Here is an 11,174-nt window from a genome sequence, read left to right as displayed (position 1 = left end):
AAACAGGATCCTATATTGGTCCGTTTAAAAAAATTGTTCCAAAATGTCTATGGGTCATGCGTACCTTCCTCTGCAGGTTGTAGACGTGCGTTGTGCGGTCCTTCAGCGAATCTCCCTCCATGTGAACCAGCTGCTGGGCTCGTGCCACGAGGGCGTCACCGTTCAGGTCAAATCCGACATCCAGGGCAATCTCATCTAGCTTCATCACTCGCGCCATCTTTTCCAGGAACTCCAGATACTACACAGGGTTCAATAAAGACTAGGGTTAGCACTTAGCTTTTGCTTTTACAAGTTTGCTCAATGCAAGGCCAATAGGCTACTTTTAGGTATTACTTTGATCATGAGTTACTAAATGGTCACCACATAACAAGACTTGAAGGCCACTTCAAGGTTACAGATTCAGTGAGTAAGAAACATTATAATTCCGGAACTATAATTCCGACATTCACATACCCTGGAAATTCCACTTTTTTTGTCTTATATGATGACATTTGGCTTTGTCAGAAAATTAACTGCTTAATTTTTTTGCAAAAAAAGGAAAATATTTTGTCATGATTGCTCTGGAATGAGAAGCCGCTAAATTGCACACAACATTTGCTTTTGCATTTCATTCAATTATCCGAATGGTGCAACGGAGCAAAGTTATTAAGCTGGACTGCACCACCACAGGATTTGGGGATTTTGTGCATTTAACAGAAGAGTGCAATTATTCGTTGTGCAATTAACTTGCTTTTACCTTTTAATTAATTGTGTGAAACTGTTGCATGGTAAGATATCTAGAATAATCTCAGCATTTACCCTCTGTTTATCCGTCCTGAGCCCATCTCTCAGCACATCTGCGGAGGACAGCTCACCCTCCATGTTGTTCAGCCTGTCCTTCAGGTCGCCGACCCCAGCCTCAGCCTTCTTGGCCCTGCGGATGGCCTGCTGGTGCAGCTCACACTGCGACTCCAGCTGTTTGGTCAACTCCTTCACTTTCAGATCAAGCATCTCTGCTTCCTAAAAAGTACAATGAAATAATCAGTGGGTTGAAGTCTAACCCTAACCCCTAACCCCAACCCCAACCCCAACCCCAACCCCAACCCTATACCCTAACCCTAACCCTAACCCTAACCCTAACCCTAACCCCAACCCCTAACCCTATGACAGTCAGTCTGACTGTTTGGTCGGCTCTTCACTTTCAGATCAATTACTTCTGATTCCTGGAAGGTACATTGAGATTATGCGTGTGTTTCATCCTAACTGTCTTAACCCTTGCACTTATTTGACTATGGAATTGACTTTGACATTCTACGACTCTCACATTAGTAGCCGTTTTCTGGTATTGATTTGCAAGTTGGGGCATATATCTACTCATTTTGCCACTGATCTGTGAGATTTACTGTATGGTTGACACTTTTGAAAACAGACAAAAATTGATGCAGGCACATGCTATTCATAATCACATAAACATGGCCTACAGAGTTAGCCTAGCTAAAAAGTAACGGATTGTGCAAAAAACTCTTATGTTTTACTTACTGCCTGCTTGTCCCTGCTGGAGCCCATGATGGACCTGATTCTGTCCTTAATATCGTCCTCCCTCTCGTGGATGATGACGTGACCGTCACTCAGAAGTGACGCGATCGCCTGTTTGAACGTATCCAGCTGTGTCTGGGCCGCCTTGGCCGTGTACTGGCTGGTACGCAGCTGCTCGTCCATGGTCTGCACGCGACCCTCGCGGTGTTCCAGCTCGTCTCGTGTCGACTTCCACGCCTTCTCGCTGGACTCGATGCGCTCCCTGAGAAGCTGGTTCTCCCTAACCAACGCCTCTTTGGACCGAATGGCCTCCTCTCTGTCCTGTGATGTCAAAATAACATAATCTTTTAGGCAGGAGGGTCATACTGAGATACTGTGAATAGCACTTTCAAGTTGGCTATTGCAAAATATTACCAAGCACTAGTTAGAAATGGGCCTTTAAAAGAAGCTGAGACCCATTTTACACAACTTGACTAACATAGAGAAGGCATTCTTGTCACAAGAAATAGCATAGTTCATTGAGGCTTTAGGGTGGAAGATATTGAGCAGTTACCAAAATATCGGCCCAGTAAACTTCTTGAAGGCTATTGAAACAAGAACCTCATTTCCCACTGAGTCATAGAATTGATTCAGAAATAATGGCACGGAACCAGTATTCAAGAACAATTCATTAGATCAATAGTACATGTACAGCCACTGTTTTCACAGCCAAGATTACGTCTCTTGTATGAAGCAGCATTTAAAGCAATTCAAGCCTATAAACATAGCTGAGCAGTCCTAAAAGCAAACCTATGCTAATTTTTTTATGTGTGAGAATAGTGATTGATAGCTGCAGCTATTTCAGTGTATATACCCGTGAAAGTACACTAAGTACTGAATAGACATACAATAGGAAGACCGGACAGTCACCACAAAACTTGCCTTAGGGGAATGTGGGTACATGGGATATGCCTCCAGGAAGGGGGGGGGGGTTAGAACAGAAGAGACAGTTAGAACATTTGATTAGAACACATCTGAACACAAGTGTGAAGGGGCTTTGTGGAAAGAACGCTGAAGGTGTCTAAACACATGGTCTGTAGAAGGTTGGGAGACCATGGTCGGCTATGTGTGACAGGTGATTTGGAAAGCATCACCAGCGTATACGTATAACATTCATCATGATTGACAATTGAGAAGTGTAAGAAATGAGCCTTCAAAGCTGAGAAGTAGGAGAGAGACAGTACCTGGTGCAAAGACTAGACACTGAAGGGTGCTGTAGATCTGAGGTAAGAATAGAGCTGCAGTGGAAAGAGTAACAGTTACTAAACTTTGAGTGACAACTGTGTGAGGCAAGCCAATCAGACAGCTGACTTTTCAATCAGCTGCTGTTTGAATGGTGAATTTTACCAAATGTGTGAAAGGGTGTATTTTTCTAGAGAAAAGTTGTCTAGAGCCGAGTATTTGAATGACATGCTGGAAACAAACAACTGCAGGTCAATTTCGGAAGATCCCCTCTACTCACCATTCTCAACTGCTCCGTACTGGTGTTGATTTGAGACAAGTTTCGCTGCTCGCGGCCGACTTCCGACACCAGCCTCATGATGGTCTCCCTGCTCGCCTTGGTCTCCAGCTCGCTGCTGTTCAGCGCTTCAGTCAGCGTGGACAGTCTCCCGCGAAGCATGGTGTTCTCTTCCAGGATAGTGTTAATCTATGGAAGAAAACATACAGTCAATAATCTAATACTTCTTACCCACCACAAAAAGTTTATGAAATGTTAGGTTGAATGTTCATACATTGATGGAATATATTACAGGGTGTAAAGAAACATTTTCAAAAGTTACTAAATTTTCGACTGAAAACTTGATCTTAGCCAAATCTTCAACTAGACAACATCCGGATATCCAGTCTTTGTCAGTGAATGAATCAATGATGTTTCTTTGTGCACAATTTACAGACTCATGTGGAACGAATGTGTAGTAGATACTTCAATAGCATCCTCTGTCCCTATTTGTTCCAGTGGTGACTCATATCTGTTATCTCATATATTGTCATAGAAGCATTGGATTCATAACTAGGCAAAAAGGTTGTGTAGATTTAGAAAATTTCAAGCCCAAGATTGTGATGGCTCTTTATATTGGTTAAGCTTAGCATACAGACACAAATAACTGATGCTACCTCCAGATTCCTATTGCATAAAATGTTTACACTGTTGATGACGGTTACCTTGAAGTAAAAAGTTTCTCTATGCCTCACCTTGTGAGTGACCTTCTCAATGACATCGGGGATGCTCCCGGCCGCTGTGTCCAGACTGATGCAACGTCCGACCTCCGTGCAGAGGTCACGATACTTCCTCTCCCAGGACTGCGACTTCTGCTCTGCGTCTTCGCGCTCGGAGATGTGACTCCTGTGTATGAGAGGGATGAAACACGTTTAGTAAAGTGAAAATGATCTCCAACCAGTGAGTCTAGCTCAAATGATCTCAATGAGCTAGTCTTCCACTGGTTGTGACAAGGAAGACATTTATGCTATGTACAGTATTTACAAGTTCATTGTACTGGGGAAAATCCTCTAGCTCTTTTTACCATGAACAGTTAGTGTAACATAGCTTAACGTCCCATCCCAAGCACTGCCACCCTTTCCAGACTAGCATGCATGTTGGGTGAGCGACAACAGTCAGGATTCGAACTCACAACCTCATGGTCCAGAGGTAGGGTCACAAACCACTGACTTACGCACTCATATTGCTGAAAGTGGTCTACTACTAATTGGCTAAGCTTCATAGCGCATAAATAATGCACCAAAACCATCACCATAGCAGCCGGGTTACTATGCCATTGGAAAAGAAACTGCATGTATGGGTGACACCATTCTGTTTGTTAGGGGAGTCCATGCTATAGAGGAATAGGTCAGAACTTACAAGATATTCTTTCGTAAATAAAAGGCCTTTTTCTAGAATAGAGTTCTATGTATCACTAGCAGAAAATTATGTGAGGACCTCATCAAAATCTCTTGGCCTGACCTGTTCCTTATTTAGAAGCGTGCAGTATGTATAAAGACTTTTCTACCTGAAGTTTTGATCAGTAAGAAATGTGACCTGTCTTCGTTCCTTGAATCTGTGCATGGACATGTCATGATGAAATTTTTAGTAACGTTTAATGGTTGGGTTTTCCCTTGAGACATGTTAGGCTTAGAACTTGAGATAGCAGCCAATAAATACCGATTAAATTATTGTTTGTTTTTGTACTTTTTGATAGTAAGGTAAATTCATTTTGTTTCATGGTTGGGTAATGACTGTATTCTAAAAGTATCGAATGAGGGAAGGCAATGGGTGCTCCCCTGCATGTTTCATGATTATTATATTGTATTTAGTTACTGTTCTGTATGTACATTATATTCAGATTTAAAAAAAAAACAAAGGTTAGAGTCTTAGTATTTACCTAAGTCTTCCCTCCAGCTCGGCTACCCTGTCCTGGTACTCTCGCATCTCCTTCTGCAGGGCCTGGATCGTGATTTCCCCGCGCCCTTTCACCACGGACAGCGTCCCGGTCTCGTCCTCCATCTCCCGGATACGGTTCCGCAGGGTCTGCACCAGCGCCACCTGGCGGGCGTTGTCCTCCTTGTAGCTCTGGATCTCCGTCTCCATGTCTCGGATTTGCACGTCTTTGATTGCGCATCTGTTCTTGGTCTCTCCCAGCTGTAGTCAGAGGAAACATTTTTAGTTTAACCAAATTTGTGGGAAACACTGGCTGCATAATCTTTTACTGTGAGTGAACTGAGATATTTGTGTAGGGTTACATACTGGTAAAGGTTTATCTTCAGGGTAAACTATACAAAAAAGTATTTGTTGTATCTAAAAACAGCCTGAGGGTGTTTAGGATTATAAAGTCGACGGATGGTGGTTTCAAATTACAATTTTTCTTCTTCACAATAGTGCAGTTTGAAACCACCCTCCAATTCAAATTCCCTTTTTTAGATATAACGGAATGTAGGTACCCCACAGATAAAGTAGAACTAGCGTTAAAGCAAATTTTTTACATTTAAGTGTCAGAAAAATAATGAAACCTTTACTGCATCGTCAGGAAAAGGAATTTCAAAGCCATCTTCAAATGTCATAACATTTATGGGTAGCTCTTAATTAACGGACTGAATTGAAGCAAACAGCTGCTATTCAAAATGCAACTTGTTCAAAGTACTGTAAATGCAGAAATGTTTGCGGTGGTTTTATGTTCGCAGTTTTTCGCGATGGCCACTTCACCCCGAATTGAAAACCATCGCGAACATTTTTCCATGGCAGTAAGAGACTACAGTGCATGGTGCTACCGCGAACTTAAAATCACCACAGTCCTTCTTCACGCTACCACGAAATTAAATCCCTGCAAATTAAATGCATTTACAGTAACTGATTCAAAAGTAATAGATTAGAAAAAGACAACAATAATCATTTTGAACTTTTAAGATACAAGCGGAAAGTAACAAAGGGAAGGGTTTTTACCTCTGCCTGAAGTCGTTCTGCCTTCACCTGCATGGCAGCCAGCTCACCAGTGGCACTTTCTGCGGCCATTCGGTAGTGCAGGGTGCGCGCCCCTGTGGGTGGGGGTTGGGCTGGGGGCTGGGGGGGATAGGCAGGGTCTCCCGAAGAGAAGTAGCCATTGATCTACAAATGGGCAACAATGGAAAACCATTTAGAGGATACAAATACATGTAGGTTGTGAAACATAACATAACCAATTGTAGAGTATAAATAAATTGAACTTTATGAATTTATTGTATGGATGGATGGATAAATGAATGAATGAATGAGCTAATGCAGATAAGAACAATGTTGATTTCACAATTTTCAGTTTAACAACTACCATCAAATTAAGGACAACAATCATCTTATAATGATGTTGAAAGAAAAAGATACTTTAGAGAAGTGTCTCACCTTTGGTGTCTCTGGTCCTTTACTGCAGGGGAACAAGAAAATAAGAAAATATGTCAATTGTTGAAAACAATAACAACTGTAGCAATAACATTACCTACATGAGACATTACAAGGAGAGACCGTTTGTACCCAAAAATTGTTCGTCAGTCGTAGTCAATGATGACAATTCACAGCCGTGTATCATAGCTCTATAGACACAGTATTTCTGCTTTAGCCTGAAGCAAGTATGTCTATGAATGACATCCACAGCACCATTTTTATTTTTGCCTGAATTCCGAACTTGTAGACAGTAGTGATACTTGGCTATCACACTAATGTCTCTTTCTTCTTCTTGAATTTAAAACTTGTTGGTTGTGATACAGTGTTTCGTCTCATTAAAAATCCTCCATTTTGAAAATTTACTATTTTCTTGGGCCTTTTTGTTTTTTGCCAGTCTTTGATCCTTTCCTGTGCTCTCGTAGCAGGTTTGAAGTCGATAGTGGAATTCTATCATCCATAGAATTTACTTGCTGTGGTGTTGCAAACAAAAAGGAAAAGGCGGGTTCTATTTGGACAAAAATAGAAGAAAGTGCCGGATATAATGTACACATGCCATGGATGACTGAACTGTACAGTTGTCACAACCTGTCCAACAGGTAAGCCCTAATCCCAGCGGGACACAAAATATGTACCCGCAACCTGCCATTTTTAGACAAAAGGTTTCAAAATGAAGTAGGTAAAAATTTAGTAAGTCCTGCAGTTTGGCAGACAAAAAATTATGCAAGGCTTAAATTGATGCAGTTATGAATAATTGATAGGTCACATTTCTGGGTGTGTTGCAATTTCTGAAGATCCTTGTAAATTGCTCGTGACAGAAAAAAGGTTTGCATGACCTGCCCAGCTTAATCCTTTGTCCAGATCTTACAATGCAAACATGCAGGACAATTTCAACATAACTTTTTTTCTAGAGACTGACGCTGCAATGGTATTACTGAAGCTACAAGGGAATGATATCAGGAAATGCTACTACAAGTAGTTGTCTTTTTGGTAACACGTAGTCAGAAGATCAGTGTACTCTAAGCATTAGATTCAAAGTCTTTTGTCTATTAATCAGTATTGAGTAATAAAGTATTTTGGACAGGTGGGTACAAAACATTCAAAAATGTAGAAATGCAGAACCTACACAATGTATGTTTTTTTACTGTGAAAATACAGACATCTTTCACATGAAATTGGGGCTCTTATCTAGATATGTACGTATTATCAATGGCCCTTTGATCTTTACTTCACGACAATTATTGATCTTTGACCAATGATCAGAATTCATGTTCCTTACCTTCCAGTTGCCAAAGATGTGATCAAGTCATCCTTTTTCTCCAGTTCTTTCTTGTAGAGTTTCAGCTGTTCTTGCATCTGTGATAGATAAAAACATGTTTGTATGATGTAACTATGTACAACGTAAACATGAGGCTTTCACCATTGTCCCTGCACTTCAATGGACGCTGAGGTCTATCACGTAATGATTAACAACAGCATACACGAACACACACAAAGGGAAGTATTGACCTAGTCAACAAAGAAGAATATAGTTACAATGACTAGCTAATGATGTCAAGTCACCTTTCCACATCATTTCCAAAATGTAACACTGTTAACATACCATTGTTATACATTTTACATTCACAGACTGGTTCTATTTTATAGTAAGGTTTTCATGGTGTTCTAGAATCGCAGTTGGAACAATTTTGTAGTATTGGAGTCATAGAAGGAAGAGGTGTTACAAATTATCGGTGGAGAGCTCATTGCGAAACTGTGAAAGTAAAACTGCCGCGTAAGTTTTCCGATCTACAGTATTTCGAAAAGTCTGAACAATTGTTTGCACAACGCTTTCTTCAAACCCCCATACCCTGGGATAACATACCAGGAGGGATTTGAATACTGTTTTAAGATTTGTAGCACCAAAATTTTGTGGAATGGTGAAAAAGAGTCCGTGGTTGAAATAACGTATGAGCAACACAAAAAGAAATACATAATGAGTATGCAGTTGAAGAAGCAACCAGAGAAAAACCTAACACAGAGATAACACAAATATTTAAAGATTTAAGGTCACCTGGCAGGAAAAGGTTAACCTGCAATTTAACCTCCTTATCAGCACGAAATGTGATGCAAATAGGCCAGTAGGGAGAAGTTAATGACTGTTACATGGTACTTAGTAATAAATATAATGAAGTGCAAGAGTTGAGTCTTTTAGTATCGGTTTCACACTAGTTACTAAGGTCAGAAATGTTTTATGAGGGCCTGCATGCCTAATTTGATTTTTCATAATTCTGCCAGCAAGGCGACCAAATTTTAGGTGAAAAGCTTCGGTCCTTGATTTTAGCGTAATATGCAGGGGTTTCTTCTAGATGTGACGTTTATCTATTTTTATGTCATATCTAGATATCTGAGGATGACATAATAAAGAGAATGAAGATAACAAGTGGTATTCTGCTTTTTACTAATTTTAGACAGCATTTTCATTTTTTAGTGTTTGTAGTCATGGCGGAATAAACGGTTAACACAACATTTATTTCGTAATTTTCTTCATTTCTAAAGCCATGCCATTATGTAACTACTTAATTTTTTTACACCCTTGCATAAGTTGCATTATATTTATCTGCACAGATGGTTTCCATAAAATCTACTTTGATCTGCCTAATCTACTGAATAATAAGGTGTTAGACCCCTGTGTCGCTTTCTGTTTCAAATGGGAATTTTGTATAAAATTGTCCCCCTTCCTTTGTGTTATAAAGTGTCATACATCTAAGATTTAGCGTTACATCGCACTACAGACGTGTAGAAGTGGTCTCACCTCCTGCATGAGTCTCCATGTCTGTCCGGAGGCGCCGGGAGAAGCTGGGCGGTCGGCGGCGGTCCTGTAGAGGGAAGCCGGCGGGGTGGAGCGTGCCAGGAACGGCCGCTCATTCCCGATATCGTACACCAGCCCCGAGTCGTCCAGGGTCTGTAGTCCGGCACGAGGTGGGGCACTGCTCAGGCCGCCACGAGGAAGTCTCGGGAGGGTATCCTTGTCCGTGAGTCTGTAGCTGGTCATCTTGGACACTCGTGGACACACGGGAATAATTGACTAAACTCACAGTGCTACTACTATTCACTGATGCTTTTCCCGCCTAAAATCCTCACGAATGATCACAAACCTTGATCTTGATGTCCCACAATGTTAATGGGACTCTGATATACGTTCCCACGTACAAGAAATGACCTGAACTTTCTCTTGACGCTATGAAAACTGAATAAAACAGCAACGTGAGTCGAGTGTTATTGTTGTGCGCTCGCCTGGCAACATGATAAACACACTGGGGAGGGACCACCGCGCAGCGCGTCTGCGCAGGTGGGCGGGGTCAGTGACGTCACTGTTGTGTTTGGGTGTATCATAGTTACATTTATGTAATTTGTATCGATCTAATTCCGCTTCTGTCGTCGGATTTAGACCTTATCGACTGTCTGAGCTTTATTGCATTCAATTTAAGAAATACAAATATACATATTTGATAGGTGGCAGAACGGTAGGGTTTTATGAACCTCGCTAAAGGCTTAGCCAAAAAAGTAGGTGTCACAATTGGCAAATTCCGGGCCTCGCATGGGCCTATATCATTAAAATGGTCTGATCACTCGTTGATCGTGTGTACCTTGGGGTAATTACATTAAGTCTGGCATCGTTTTCATCATGTATACGTAATTTATTACCCCTAATTATTTGTCCAATGGCGACAAAACACACGCAGCTGTATGGCTTCCAATACACACTGGAAATGTAGCAAGGGGGAACTTCCTTTGCACTGGACCCAAAGCAATTTCTGGCAATAGTTCAGTTATCTATAAGTCAAAGTAAACTGGTGGAGTCTTGTATGGTATCACCCACCCCACCACCCTCATTTTGCCATTTGGTAGTAAAAGTTCGCGCAGTTTTAACTATGGATGGTCTACATTTGACAACGAAGACAGATTAAATACATTGCACATGTAATATCAACACCTAAGAATACCTAACTTCATACCTAACATATGTAGTCCCTTGACCTCCAGGTCATTGCGGGACAATGTAGACATTCAATGGCAATGCCCTACCTATTTAATTAAGGAGTTAAATATGTGCCAGAGCACCTCTATTTTATTGCGAGGCACTTGTACCGGTACTGGTGCAGGTGTGTGTGTGGAAAAGGCTAGCCTGTATCCAAACCTATAATAGCTGCCGAAAGGGCGTTCCTGGCATCTCTGTCTTTGCGTAATGCCAGTGGCAACCAGGATAATTCCAGCTAACAAGCCGTAAAATATAAACCAGATGTCCAACGGGCCAGACTGGCCAAGCGGGACGACTTGTCGTGCACAGACTAGCGGAATACTGTAAAACTGCAGGTATGCGATCAGTTTTGAGGTGAAGCAGAAGCTGCAGAACACAGCAAAATTTACCGGAGAATAACTCATGTCATGATTATTGTTATGCATGTAGATGTGTATATTGTTTCATTTGTAAGACTATCCGGTCATTATCGCACGTTTAAAGGGTAATTGAGTTCAGGAATCAGAAGCATTCTGACGTGTTTATTTTTGCTGTCCGTGTAATCTCTTCTTGGCTAAGATACCATTTTCATACTCTAAACAATTTGTGCTATTTGGGTATAGAGAAGACGATTAACTGAGACAGTTTATGCACCATGGAAAGTACCGTGTAGTGCGCATTACCACTGAGTGAACTGTTGATTGTTGTCTACTACAGCAA

At 41.3% G+C, this 11,174-nt stretch overlaps 1 protein-coding gene across 2 annotated transcripts in view; it reads right to left on the bottom strand.

The window, feature by feature from the left end:
• The window catches only part of LOC118418547 (coiled-coil domain-containing protein 170-like), a 13,203-nt gene extending 3,234 nt beyond the window's left edge, over window positions 1-9,969 (bottom strand). Inside the window, exons 1-11 of one of the 2 annotated variants that reach the window (XM_035824544.1) lie at window positions 9,249-9,969; window positions 7,734-7,810; window positions 6,419-6,440; window positions 5,987-6,148; window positions 4,932-5,188; window positions 4,560-4,607; window positions 3,748-3,898; window positions 3,017-3,202; window positions 1,519-1,836; window positions 799-999; window positions 65-238 (exon numbers count right to left, since the gene is read on the bottom strand). In XM_035824544.1, coding sequence (XP_035680437.1) covers window positions 65-238; window positions 799-999; window positions 1,519-1,836; window positions 3,017-3,202; window positions 3,748-3,898; window positions 4,560-4,607; window positions 4,932-5,188; window positions 5,987-6,148; window positions 6,419-6,440; window positions 7,734-7,810; window positions 9,249-9,488 — 1,836 coding nt within the window. In that variant the 5' untranslated portion in view covers window positions 9,489-9,969. The remainder of the gene's footprint in view (window positions 1-64; window positions 239-798; window positions 1,000-1,518; window positions 1,837-3,016; window positions 3,203-3,747; window positions 3,899-4,559; window positions 4,608-4,931; window positions 5,189-5,986; window positions 6,149-6,418; window positions 6,441-7,733; window positions 7,811-9,248) is intronic. The other variant, XM_035824551.1, reaches the window with a different exon arrangement.
• Window positions 9,970-11,174: the final 1,205 nt, after the last annotated feature.

This window comes from Branchiostoma floridae, chromosome 1, assembly GCF_000003815.2.
Source record: "Branchiostoma floridae strain S238N-H82 chromosome 1, Bfl_VNyyK, whole genome shotgun sequence".
In the NCBI taxonomy this organism is placed as follows: domain Eukaryota; kingdom Metazoa; phylum Chordata; class Leptocardii; order Amphioxiformes; family Branchiostomatidae; genus Branchiostoma; species Branchiostoma floridae.
This window is presented reverse-complemented; position numbering and strand designations above follow the sequence as displayed.